Genomic DNA, 12,683 nt, shown 5'->3' with positions numbered 1-12,683 from the left:
AAGATGAGATTATTTTGAATAGAAATAAGGGATAAAAAGCACAGATATATACTAATAAAATGTCAGGAGACGATGGTGTTTTAAGAAGCCAGTTGCATTCTTTGCGACATGAAATTGGTAGGAAAAGATAAGAAAAAAAAGAACGAAAATTGATAAAATATGAAAAGCAGGAACTAGTGCAGAATTGCAGCGGTTAGAGAATTTAACAAAGAGTGTTCGTGAAGAACCAATATTAGAGGAAGAATCGGTGTATGAAAAGTCAACTCCAAAGCAACAGATTTGGATGGGCACATCGCGTGTAATTGAAAGTTTGCAGAAAGAAATTGATACGTTAAAAATGTCGCGAAATGCAGCAATTACATCATGTGAATCAGAGAGAAAGGCACGTGAGGCGTTATTGAAACAATATGTTGGAATCAAGGAAATTGTTGAACGATTACAAGTAGAAAATGAGAATTTTAGTAGCATTTTGGCTCGAAAAGAACGTACGTTTAAAGAAGGAATAGAAAGACGTAGAGAATTGGAAATGAAGCTAGAGAAGTTGGAGAAACGTAATTTGGAATTGGAAGATGAATGCAATGGGGATCGTAAACGGATTAGGGAAATGAATGATGAAATTATTCGAAAAGTATCACAGTTATATAAAGCAGAGAAAGAATATGATGCACTTGGAAAGGAAATAACAGTATTAGAAAAGAAATATAGAGTAGAATTGGAATATCTGTCCAATCGAGTGAATATTTTACAAAAACAACGTGAAGAAGATGGAAAACATATTCGACGATTTGAAGAAGAGATTAAGCAATTATCATCAGAAAATATAGCAGAACGAGAAATGATTCAAAAAATACAAAAACAATTAGAAGCATCACAAGAACAATATGTAAGTCATTTTCAAGAAATATTAGATGCACTTCGAAAACGTGTTGAATCTTCAGAGAAAGAAAATGAGAAAAACATTGATCAAGCCAATGAGGTTCTTAAAGAATTGAATACATTAAATAATCGGATACGTCTTGTAAACATTCAAGGGTTAAATAGATAAACAAAAGCATAGAAAAAACTATCTGCATTTTTTTATAAATAATTTATACTTTTACTATGTTAGATTATTGGAAAATAATGGTTTATTTACGCATTGGATTTTTAGCATAACAAATTATGAAACTTGGTTTTTCATAGATATTTTTTATGTAATTTTAAAGAATAAATGAGATCATTCTTCTGTTAAGCTTTTTATTTTTAAAAAAGGTACTTATATTAAAGATGAATTCATCAATTTTCATCTTTTTTTTTTGAAAATATATATATATAAATAAAAAATTAAATCTAGTCAACTGTTTTTCAAATATATTTATTTATAAATTATGTATAATGTAATTTTTCTATTATTTTATGAGATATAAAGCTATTCTACCATGCGAGATTCAACATAACCTTTATTTTATATTATTAGACTATATAAGAGATTTTTAGAAAAAGAATCATAAAATTTCTAATTATTAATATTAAATAGGCGTCTTTTTTTTCTAATAAAAAGTCATTTAATATTCTTAAACAAAGTAAAATTATAAAAATGGGATCTTTAGAAGATATGATTCCACTTTTAAACAAGCTTCAAGATCTTGTGTTTAATACTGTTGGAACAGATAGTATTGATTTGCCTCAAGTATTGCTTATTTTACTCTAAAAGACTTTATTTAAAATAATTAAGGTTGTTGTTGTTGGAAGTCAATCAAGCGGTAAAAGCTCTGTCTTGGAAAATATTGTCGGTAAAGATTTTTTGCCTCGTGGATCAGGAATTGTGACTAGACGTCCTTTAATATTACAGCTTATTAATATATCTCCTGCGGCAAATACTAAAACAAAAGGATTTATAGATAAAGAACAAGAATGGGCAGAGTTTTCTCATAATCCAGGGAAGCGATATACACAATTTACAGAAGTTCGCAGTGAAATTGAAAATGAAACGTTTAGAGTTGCAGGAAATAATAAAGGAATTAATAGATTGCCTATTCAACTTAAAATATTTTCTCCTTATGTTTTAAATCTTACATTAGTGGATCTTCCAGGATTAACAAAAATTCCTGTTGGTGACCAACCATTAGATATTGAACGTCAAGTACGTTCTCTTATTCAAGATTATATTGCAAAACCAAATTGGTAACTTTTTTCATAGGAATATATTAATATTGGTTAAGTAAATAAAATAGTATTATTTTGGCAGTAACTCCTGCAAATGTAGATTTGGTTAATTCAGAATCCTTAAAACTTGCACGCCAGGTTGATCCTCAAAGAAAAAGAACAATTGGGGTTCTTACAAAACTTGATTTAATGGATCATGGTACCAATGCACTTGATATTTTATTAGGGCGTGTATATCCTTTGAAACTTGGATTCATTGCAGTTGTTAATCGTAGTCAGCAAGATATCATAACAAATAAAAGCTTAAAAGATTCATTGCGTTTTGAACGTGATTTTTTTTGTAATCATCCTATATATAAAAACATATCACATTTATGCGGTACCCCATATCTTGTTAAATCTTTGAATATTGTTTGATTTTTATATTTGTTTTAACATAATTAATGAAAGATAGATTCTTATGCAGCATATACGAGAAAAACTTCCTGATATAAAAGCAAAGCTTATAACACTTATGGAACAGACACGACAAGGGATTTCTTCTTCTGATAGTCAATGTCTTATAGCAAAAAATAAAGTATCTGTATATTTAAATTTACTGGTTTTAATTAATCTTATAGGGTTCTGCTTTACTTTACCTTATAAATGGATTTTCGAATGCCTTTATTTCTTCTATTGATGGATCATCTTCTGAAATTTCAACAAAAGAGCTTTGTGGTGGAGCTAGAATTTATTACATATTTAATAATATTTTTAAACATGCTTTAAATATGATTGATCCAACAGAAAATTTAACTGTTCAAAATATTAGAACTGCTATTAGAAATTCATCTGGTCCTCGATCGTCTTTGTTTGTTCCTGGTCTTGCTTTTGATATTCTTGTAAAACCTCAAATTAAATTGCTTGAAATACCAAGTCGGAGATGCGTTGAACTTGTTTATGAAGAATGTGTAAAAGTATGTTATGCATGTTGTAATAATGTAGAATAAATGTATTTAATTCAAACGTTTTAATCGCTTTTAGGAACTTGAGAGATATCCACGACTTCAAGCTAAGCTTGTTGAAATCATGTCAGATTTATTAAGAGAACGACTAGAACCTACATCTAATTATGTTGAAAGTTTAATACTAATTCAAATGGCATATATAAATATTGATAATCCAAATTTTGTTGATAGAATGGGTTTGATTTCTTCTATTTTTCAAGATTCTAATAAAGACAAAAAAAATATAAAAGCAGATAAAAAAGAAACAGATAATAAAAGAAGGGTAAATATAAATAAAAATTATGTTTAATAACGTAATTTAAGGTATCTGGAAATATAATTGCGACTAATGGGATATTGGAATCTTCACGATCAGTTCCTAATGATTTAACTAATAACATAGTACAAAATAATACGTGTTCTCGTGAAACAGGAGTTCCTGGTTTTGAATTAAATAGTGATTTCGCTTTACAAAGTGGGATATTTTCAAATTCAATAGGACATATTAATTCATCTGATATTAAGGAACTTTTTTTTAATTTTTTTAGCAATGATAAAAAAGAATATACAAAAACCCCACGGTCATCAATTCCATTTTCAGAAAAAGACCTGAATACACTTAAATATCCAGATAATTCTATTTCTCATGATATAGTATCTCTAAATAAAGATTCTTTAGATATTGTTGATGTAAGTTCTTAAATACACATTCATTTGCTAATTTACCTAAAAGAGTGATTATGATGAAAATATGACTGAAAGACAACAATTGGAGGTTAATTTAATTCGTAGTTTAATAATATCCTATTTTAATAGTGTACGAGAAACTATTCAAGATCAAGTCCCAAAAGCTATTATGCATTTTCTTGTGAATTATTGCAAGAAATGCCTCCAAAACAAGCTTGTTACTGAATTGTATAGAGAAGAATTCTTTGATGATCTACTTTATGAAGATGAAACATTGACGATGGAACGAGAAAAAATTCAGAAGGTAATATTTGTTATTATTGAAAAAAATAACACCTTTTAGCTGTTAAATGTATATAAACAAGCTTTGAAATATATTAATGAAATATTATGAATTATTGTAAATTAGGATCGAGTTAATATTGCTTATGATTTTTAAAAATTTTTACAAACTAATGCTATTCTTTCAGTTATACATATTTTTATCTCTAGACTTGATTTTGCTGAAATGACTTTAAATCACATGTTTTAAAAACATGGCTAATTTCCTTTATATTATACTTTTTCGAATCTGTTTTTTAGGCATAAGATATTTCTTCTAATTTGTTTATATTTCAAAGTCTTTTCACATCAAATATTGGAAAACTAATATATTACTAATAAAATATATTTATAATTTTATTTTTTAGACTTAAAAATTAGGATAACGTAATTTTTTTTAATGTTATGAATATTATAATTTAAAATAATTTTATTAGAAGAAAATGAGAACTATACACAATAGTATTATTTAATTATGAATATTGAAAAACCTAAGAAAGATTTGTTTTTTATTGCAGAAGCTCTTTCACATATTCGAGTTATCAATCTTGTTTTAGAGTTTTCAGAAAATATATATCAACCAAGCTCTTTAAAGCTTTTTAATACACATTCTATTTATATAAAATCCAATGAAATATCAGAAATTATTTTTCTTCCTGATGAAACTGAAAAAGATGTATCTATACAAGTAAATCAACAACTTAATACTTTATCAATCCGTCTTCCATTAAGTAATTTTTCTATTAAGAGTTTGAAAGAGATATCTCCATGGTCAGCAGTATATATTGATCCTAATTCTGATTTTTGTTGTGGGTTTTGTTTGTGTTTTTTATTGAATAAAGATCAAATAAAACATTGGAGAAATCTTCCATCAGATAACTGGGTTGATATGATGGATTATTGGGTATGTTGCAAAGAAAAATATAATGCATTTGGGAATTATGGGATGTTACAAAAAATTAAGTCTCTTTCTGATTCTGGTATTATTTTTGTAGGGTTATCATATTTTCTGATTTCTGAAAAAAATCTACAAAATATAAAGGTAAAGATAATTTTTAGGATAATTGAGTGATTATTTTATATTTGGCTTAAAGAAAGTATTATATGACTCTATGTCTTTGTACTGATACAAAAGCCGTACATTAAAATATGATAAGATATCCTCAATTAAAGATGGATTTTTATCATCTCTAGACTCGTTATTTCATTATGCAATTTAAAGATACTATTGGATAAGATTTATGAAAGTCAACATTACTAATTATTTATTAGGTTGAAAAAAATAAAGCGTTATGTAATTTTTGCCATATGAATATAGGTATATTAATTGAAGATGGAATAAAACTTTATAAATGGAAACTGGCTGAAAAAAATATGGAAAAGTTGTTTATTAATCTTAAAATAATTTATTCTGATTTTTTTTCAGAATAATCTCTTTTGATATTGATATTTTTATTTCTGCTGAATTATTAGCTTTGATTGAAATATACCCAGATCATAAATTTGATATTTGTAATGAAGAATCAGGAAAATGCATATTAAAGGTATGATATATATATATATATATAATTTTTATTTATAAATAGATATGGGTATTTAATTCCGATTTAAGAATAACAAATGGTTCGTTTTATACATCTGATGTAAATATTAGTAACAAAACATACAATAAATTTCCTGGAGTTCGTGTAATGAAAGTATTTTATATGTTAATTCAAGATACTAATATAAAATTGAATTTTAATAATATTTCATTTCATTCAGAAATGGTTGAAAGTTTATTATATTCACTTAAAAAAAGCAATTCTTTAATTCCTGAAAGTATGAGACAGTTTGATATCTGGAATATTGGGTATTTAAAAAGATATTAATTATATTTATTAATAAATTTTTTAATTTTATTTTTTTAAATAAATTATTTAAATTGTTTCTTTTTAAAAAATAAAGTTAACTTTTTTTGGATTTATTGTTTATAGCTTTCTTTTTATGTACTTCAATACTGTACCATATACTGCCACTAAATACTAAAATTATTCCAGATATAGTCCCAAAATTTCTTTTGTTTTCAAACATATAAATACTCAAAATTAAACTAATAAACTTTCGTAAATTAAGTATTATATTTGCTGTTAAAGCTGTAGAAATAACATCTAAAATATGTTTAAATTTTATAAATTATATAAATATAATACTTAATCTATTTATCCCTTGAACACATAATGATTGAGTAATTATATTGATGTAAAGATAAAACAAATAGTTAGAAGTTTTTGGAATTTTAAATTTCAAAAATATGTCTAGATATTTATATAAGTTTGTGCTAAGATTTTTTTGTGAAATAAATGGTGTTTGAAAACAATTAAATAATTTAGTTTGTGAATATATTTTTGGAAGCATTGGTATATAAAATAAAAAAGAAAAAAAATGCTTATAAAATATGAGACTTCTTTTCTTCTTTTTAATGCACTAACCATATAAAAATTAACTTCTTTCCAGTTTGGAGAATATAATTTAAAAGTTTTTTCCATATATATACTCATAAAAGATCTAAGAATTTGAGAAATAATTAAAATAATTATGCCTTTAGTATATTCTGGCATGGACAAATCTGAAGAATACTAGTTTAAATTAAAATATTTAAAAATAAAAAATCATTTTTAACCTTTTTTGAAATATTAGAAATATTAGCAATAATTACTCCAGATGTAAGAATCATGATTGCTAATATTTCATAAATATTAGGTCTAATGTTCATATAAATTTAAAGAAAAATAAAAATTTAAGTTCTTACTTTTTATTTATATATAACCATTCTAAAATAACCAAAATAAATATTCCTCCACTCTGGGTAATGATATGCATAGGAACAGAAATGCCATAACTATATGCCTTGTTATTTAAAAAAGTTGCCATAAAAAATAAAGAAACAATAATCATCCAAGAACGAATGGGAACATTTCTTTTTATTAATAATGTTGATCTTGTAAAAAAATTATAAATTAATCCTTCAATTGTAATATATAAGAATTGAAAAAAAGTTATTAATAATCCTTTATTTATTATTTTTTTTTTTTATAACACTTCATACCTGAATTTGGTTCTTTCCTATAAAAATATTAATCTTTAAAGTATATTTTTTACTTTTTTTACTTAATAATGGTTTCTAAAACAAAAATATTTGAACAACTTAAAAATATTAAAATTAAAATGTCTATAAATAGTTATTATTACTACCATCCTCCAAATATTAATAATAAAATCAAAGAATATTGTGATAAAAAAATCTTATAATTAATTATTATTCATAAAAAAAAAAGGATTTTACATGAAGCATTAAAAAAATAATCTTGTTTTTTAATGTTTTTGTTTTTATTTAAAGTCTGATTGTTTCTTAACTGATTGATAATATAAAAATTTAAAATTTATAAATTAAAAAATAATTTGGATTAAAATAATTATTTTAAAAATTAAAGATTAGATTTTTAAAAAAAAAATATCTTTAATAAAAATCTTATATAAAGATAAATTTTTACTTTATATTCACATTAAAATAATATATTTTCATAAGATATTTATTAACTCGTTTTAAAAATAGTTAAAAATTTAACGATAATATAAAACCTTTAATCCTCTAAAAACCTTAATTATTATGGATCAAAAAATAGATAACTATTTTTCTTTAGATTCAAAAGAAAATTATAAAGAATTGGTAGATATAATTTCAAAAGGTAAAAATTTATTATGTAGTATATTTCATCATTAATATAATAGATATTGATAATAAAAATATAAAAATTCTTGAATTTATCGAATGTCTTGGGAAATATTTAACAGAAAATAAGGAATTTAGAAGGAAAAAAGGTATGTATATGTATTTATTATATACGCATTGTGGAGTATTTAGTTATTATTTTGCTTTCAGGCGTAATTGAATCAATATCTAGAAAAATACTTGATTCACAACAAAGTAAACTAAAATCAATTAGTTATTAGATGATTGAGTTGACTATTAAGTACATGTTTTAACACGATTTTATTGTGATTGTCTTTGTGATCAATCATGCGTAAAAGAAATTCTTTCTGGTCTATATTCTTTACAAAAGATGGATTTTTTTGATGATAAAGAGGCAGTATTTATGTGCGGAGGGTAAATAATTTTTTATTTTTTTTTAAGTATAATTTAATGGCAAGGAAGTCTTTTTAAAAATTTTGATTCTGAAAGTAATATACAATCTATCAGATATGTTGTATTTCAAATTTTGAGTGAGTTAGTAATAAAACATCAAAAAGGTATTATTTTATATATTTGTAATATTCTAAATTACATTGATAGCATTAAAAAAGATGGGGCCGGAATTTATCAAAGGGTTAATTAAAATTATAGGCAGAGAAAAAGATCCTAGAAATTTGATTTTGGTATTTTCTATTATGAATACAGTTATTTCTGAATTTGATATAACTTCTTATGCGAAGGTTGAGATTTTTTCTATATTAATATTATAATAACTTTATATTTTAGGATATTTTTGATTTATTATTTTGTTATTTTCCAATTACCTTTAAACCATCAATTAATGATGTTTTTGGAATTACTTCAGATGATTTAAAATTTTGGTTAAAGTGAGTCTTTTTTTAAAATAAAAGCTTTCTAAATATTTAGTAAATGTCTATCTGCGAATGATATTTTGTCGCCGTATTCTATCCCATTATTAATAAATAAATATAATTTTTCTTCTGTCAGTATAAAAGTAATTTTTTTCAACTATTTATTACTTTTTTTAATATTTAACTAGAAAGATATATTAGATATCCTATCCTTCTGTATGAAAACATATTCACCTAATGTTATTAAGATTTATGTTTTACAAATATGGAACACATTAAAAAATGATTTGTTCGAAGGCACAGATGATGATTTTCTGAAGAAATCATTAGATTGTCTTTTTATAATATCAAAAACTTTGTCTAAAGAAACATCAGAGATTTCGAAAAAAAATTCATTATTGGAATTCTTTAGTTTTATTTCAAATGAAATCAATGATCATTTTAAAGAACCAGATACAAAAACTGCGAAAAATGGTATAAAAATTCTTTATGCTCTTTCATCGTCATCTAAATATGCTTTTGAAATACTTTCTAAATTTTGTGTTTCTGATTTAGTCTCAAGATTCGAAAAAGAAGATTCAATAAATACTAAAACAGCTATTTTGGAGCTTTTATCATTTATTCTACTTTCAGGGCTTCATGTTTATGGTTCTTATGAAAAAAAAATAGATGAAATTCCTGATGATTCTATTTTAATTCAGGAAAAAGATAGATTGTTGACTATTTCATATAATTCATTAACAACCTCATCTTTTTCAAACAAATATATAAAAGCTGCTGCTATACGCTTCCTTCTAACTTTTAGTCAAATACATGATCTTTTGCAATATAATGAACTGAAATTAATAGTAGAATATTATAATGAAATAATTATTAAAGAAGATAGTTTAAAGTATGATTAAAAGATATCTATTATTTAATTTCTTATTAAATTAGGGCAGAAGCTTTAGATGCACTGGTTAAGATTGCAGAAATCAAGCCTAATCTTATTTTTGAAATAACTTTTCCTAACTTTTTAAAATTGTTATCAGAAGAAAGTTATTCATTGACACTAAATAACCTTTTTCAGTCTCAAGATGAAGTTATTTTAACAACATTGTCTTATCTTTGTGTAGAAAAACGATTATTTACTACTCTCACTACTCATTTAATTAAAAAATTTGATGATATTATTTTTGGTAATTATAATATATGTTTTCAATTTTATTAATAAAATAGTTAATGACAGAAAAATATTATATGGAAGAGCACTTATGTTTACACTTTTACTAGCAATTAGGACAAATTTTACCAGAAAGAAATTAGATATAGGTTCATATATTAATCAATTATTACCTCAACTTTTTACTCGTGTAATAAATGCTTGTATTGATTCCAAAGAAAATATAATTATAGATTCAAAAATAATAAGCATTATTTCTCAAATAACTAATTTAATAGTGCGTTCTTCAAATTTTCAAAAGCAAAAACTATTTATTGCTGATTTAATTAATTTATTTATAAATGGAAATTCTAATTTATTATTTCTCTCAAAAAATACTGAAATACTTAAAGTTTTTAAACCTTTTGATAAAAATTCTACTTTATATCAAAAAAAAACACTTCCAATTTTTATTAGCGCATTTGCAGGAATTCAAAAAGAGGTTTATTTTTTATATCCTATTATATCTATTGCTTATTTTAATTAGCTTTTACCTCTAGATTTGAAACTAGTTTTTATAAAAACAGCAACAGATTTAATTTTAGAAAATCAATTAGAAGATGAACAACGCATTTTCTTATTTAGATTTATATCTTTGATTTATAATAAATATAGCGATGAACTAAATTCTGATTATTGTGAAATATTCTTAAATGAAATTTCAAAATTTTCTGAAAATGACATTTCAAAAAAAAAACTCATGATATTATATATTTTTTGGGTAATATTTTCCTAATTGCAATTTTTTTAATATTTTTAGGTTATAAAGGCGTTGATTTTGAAAACAAATAAATATGGTTATGTATTATTAGATAAACTTATAAATTTTTTAGATGATAAACATCTCGGCGAATTCATTTCATATAATTTTGGAATAATTTTGGATGAAGATGAATTAATTAATAAGGAAAATTATGCATCTGTTCGACTTTTATATAAACAGAACTTTTTCTATTATATATTACCCAAATTAATTAAAATAATAAATTCTATAGCTCCAGGAAAGTCCTCAAACATTTAAATAATACCATTAATTGATAAATAGATCTTAAGTCTAATTATTTAGTTATCTTTTCCTATGTCATTCAATATATTCCAAAACAAGTTATTTTTCCAGAATTAGTTTCTATTTTTCCTATACTTCTTCAATGTTTTTCTCTTGACAATTGCAAATTAAAAGCATCTAATATTAATACTCTTTATACTATAACATTAGAATCTCCAGATTTGGTGGTAGAACATCTTGCATCTATTATTCCTTTTCTTCTAACATTTATTACCAAAAAAGACAATTCCACGGTGAATTGAAACCAATATATTTATTGATGTACTTATTTTTCTAGAATATTCAGATTACAGCGCTTCAATGTTTAGGATTGTTCCCAACAGTTTTAAAAACTGAATCCATATATCCTTTTAAAAATAAAATTATTCGTAAACTTACAATGGTATTAGATGATCCTAAAAAGTATTAATTGGATATCATTTATGCATTATTCTGATATCAAATAGAGATGTTAGAGAAGAAGCCAGAAAAACAAAACATAAGGTAATATAGGTAGAAATAGAAAAATTGGCTAATATTATCTTAGTGGCATATATGATTCAATTATATTTAATGTTACTATTTATATATAATCTTGTAATATTCATGAATATATCTCCATGTTTTGATACTTTTCAAGTATTCTATCTTCTACATCTTCTAAAATCCATTTATGCATAACAAGTTCTAAATTCTCAATTTCTATTGAAAATAATTTATCGGGATCAGTTCCTGAAGGAATATATGATTGAAGATCTGACATATTAGAATTCGATTCAATCATGCCTGGTATTGCCATTTCTATTCCTGTTGTTTCTCCCCCACTTGCAACTAAAAATATATATTAAAAATTTAATTATTAAATTAAATACAAACAATTTCCGTCTCCCAATATAAGATCATAGATTGGTTTCAATCCAAAAAAATTAAGAAAATACCATGACAGTGATGAAACCCATGAAACATCAAGATCATCTGTAGCAACACCTGACTGCAACATTGATTTAAATCTCAATGTAAGAGGAAACGGAAGTTTTACTAAGATCCTTATTTATAATTCAAAAATAAAAATAATAATTAAATATACTTAATATAAATCCATTAAAAAAAAAATTAATCCATGCCATAATAATTGTTTGAGGAATAATATTAGCCATATTACTTTTAAAAATTCTCATCATTTGATCCATGTTTTTTAGATTTATCATAGGATTCATAAGTTGAGACCCTCTAAGCTCCGGATTTTCTAGATATTCCCCATTAGAAAATGCTTTAATTAAAAATGTTTTTCGAGCATAAAACGCTGCAAATGGTATATGATTACAATTAACTCTCAAAATCTCTGACCGTTGTAATGCCCTTCTAAAAATATATTACTACCAATCAATTCAATTAACAAAAATACATCTCTCTTATCTCTTTAACCGTCATTTTCCTAGGTGTTTCTAATAATAAAATACTAATATAATGTTTCATAATTCCTGTTAAGATCATAACAATAAATATAGAAAAAAGAACCCAATTTCTTAAAGATTTGTCAAGATATAGATCTTGGCTATAAAAATATTAACTATTTCTTAAATTTAATTAAAAATTCTTAATAAAAACCTCTTTTTTAAGTCCATTTTTTTAACCTTTAATAAAAAAGGTTAATATCGTCTTTTAAACCCGCAAATTTTTATCTAAAAATATA

At 24.0% G+C, this 12,683-nt stretch overlaps 6 protein-coding genes across 6 annotated transcripts; 4 read left to right on the top strand and 2 right to left on the bottom strand.

The window, feature by feature from the left end:
- Positions 1 to 59: 59 nt before the first annotated feature.
- PNEG_00119 (hypothetical protein) lies at positions 60 to 1,211 on the top strand (the record flags this gene model as incomplete). Its single annotated transcript, XM_007873786.1, has 2 exons — positions 60 to 117; positions 168 to 1,211. 2 exons carry the CDS (start codon positions 60 to 62, stop codon positions 1,043 to 1,045), a joined length of 936 nt encoding a protein of 311 aa, XP_007871977.1. The 3' UTR covers positions 1,046 to 1,211.
- A 258-nt stretch (positions 1,212 to 1,469) lies between these two features.
- Positions 1,470 to 4,228, top strand: PNEG_00118 (hypothetical protein). The gene is made up of 8 exons (XM_007873785.1): positions 1,470 to 1,669; positions 1,715 to 2,556; positions 2,600 to 2,722; positions 2,766 to 3,125; positions 3,169 to 3,414; positions 3,456 to 3,821; positions 3,865 to 4,122; positions 4,162 to 4,228. The coding sequence occupies exons 2-8, from the start codon at positions 2,335 to 2,337 to the stop codon at positions 4,210 to 4,212; spliced, it is 1,626 nt and encodes a 541-aa protein (XP_007871976.1). The 5' UTR covers positions 1,470 to 1,669; positions 1,715 to 2,334; the 3' UTR covers positions 4,213 to 4,228.
- A 386-nt stretch (positions 4,229 to 4,614) lies between these two features.
- On the top strand, positions 4,615 to 6,010 carry PNEG_00117 (hypothetical protein; the record flags this gene model as incomplete). The annotated part of the gene is made up of 4 exons (XM_007873784.1): positions 4,615 to 5,181; positions 5,412 to 5,521; positions 5,566 to 5,683; positions 5,726 to 6,010. The coding sequence occupies 4 exons, from the start codon at positions 4,615 to 4,617 to the stop codon at positions 6,008 to 6,010; spliced, it is 1,080 nt and encodes a 359-aa protein (XP_007871975.1).
- Positions 6,011 to 6,086: 76 nt separating this feature from the next.
- PNEG_00116 (hypothetical protein) lies at positions 6,087 to 7,473 on the bottom strand (the record flags this gene model as incomplete). Its single annotated transcript, XM_007873783.1, has 9 exons — positions 6,087 to 6,289; positions 6,332 to 6,566; positions 6,611 to 6,757; positions 6,802 to 6,883; positions 6,931 to 7,189; positions 7,228 to 7,244; positions 7,290 to 7,325; positions 7,374 to 7,423; positions 7,465 to 7,473. 9 exons carry the CDS (start codon positions 7,471 to 7,473, stop codon positions 6,087 to 6,089), a joined length of 1,038 nt encoding a protein of 345 aa, XP_007871974.1.
- Positions 7,474 to 7,788: 315 nt separating this feature from the next.
- Positions 7,789 to 11,549, top strand: PNEG_00115 (hypothetical protein; the record flags this gene model as incomplete). Its single annotated transcript, XM_007873782.1, has 18 exons — positions 7,789 to 7,867; positions 7,911 to 8,000; positions 8,044 to 8,106; positions 8,154 to 8,286; positions 8,335 to 8,429; positions 8,473 to 8,612; positions 8,659 to 8,759; positions 8,800 to 8,887; positions 8,933 to 9,636; positions 9,681 to 9,922; positions 9,963 to 10,387; positions 10,433 to 10,666; positions 10,706 to 10,867; positions 10,941 to 10,950; positions 10,991 to 11,244; positions 11,289 to 11,413; positions 11,458 to 11,494; positions 11,538 to 11,549. The coding sequence occupies 18 exons, from the start codon at positions 7,789 to 7,791 to the stop codon at positions 11,547 to 11,549; spliced, it is 2,994 nt and encodes a 997-aa protein (XP_007871973.1).
- PNEG_00114 (hypothetical protein) lies at positions 10,909 to 12,637 on the bottom strand. The gene is made up of 6 exons (XM_007873780.1): positions 12,599 to 12,637; positions 12,396 to 12,545; positions 12,078 to 12,352; positions 11,867 to 12,028; positions 11,571 to 11,821; positions 10,909 to 11,522 (listed from the first exon to the last, which is right to left on the bottom strand). The coding sequence occupies exons 1-5, from the start codon at positions 12,613 to 12,615 to the stop codon at positions 11,595 to 11,597; spliced, it is 831 nt and encodes a 276-aa protein (XP_007871971.1). The 5' UTR covers positions 12,616 to 12,637; the 3' UTR covers positions 10,909 to 11,522; positions 11,571 to 11,594.
- Positions 12,638 to 12,683: the final 46 nt, after the last annotated feature.

Source organism: Pneumocystis murina (assembly GCF_000349005.2).
Source record: "Pneumocystis murina B123 chromosome Unknown supercont1.5, whole genome shotgun sequence".
Classification (NCBI taxonomy): domain Eukaryota; kingdom Fungi; phylum Ascomycota; class Pneumocystomycetes; order Pneumocystales; family Pneumocystaceae; genus Pneumocystis; species Pneumocystis murina.
The sequence above is the reverse complement of the archived record's forward strand: the minus strand, read 5'-3'. Positions and strand labels throughout refer to the sequence as shown.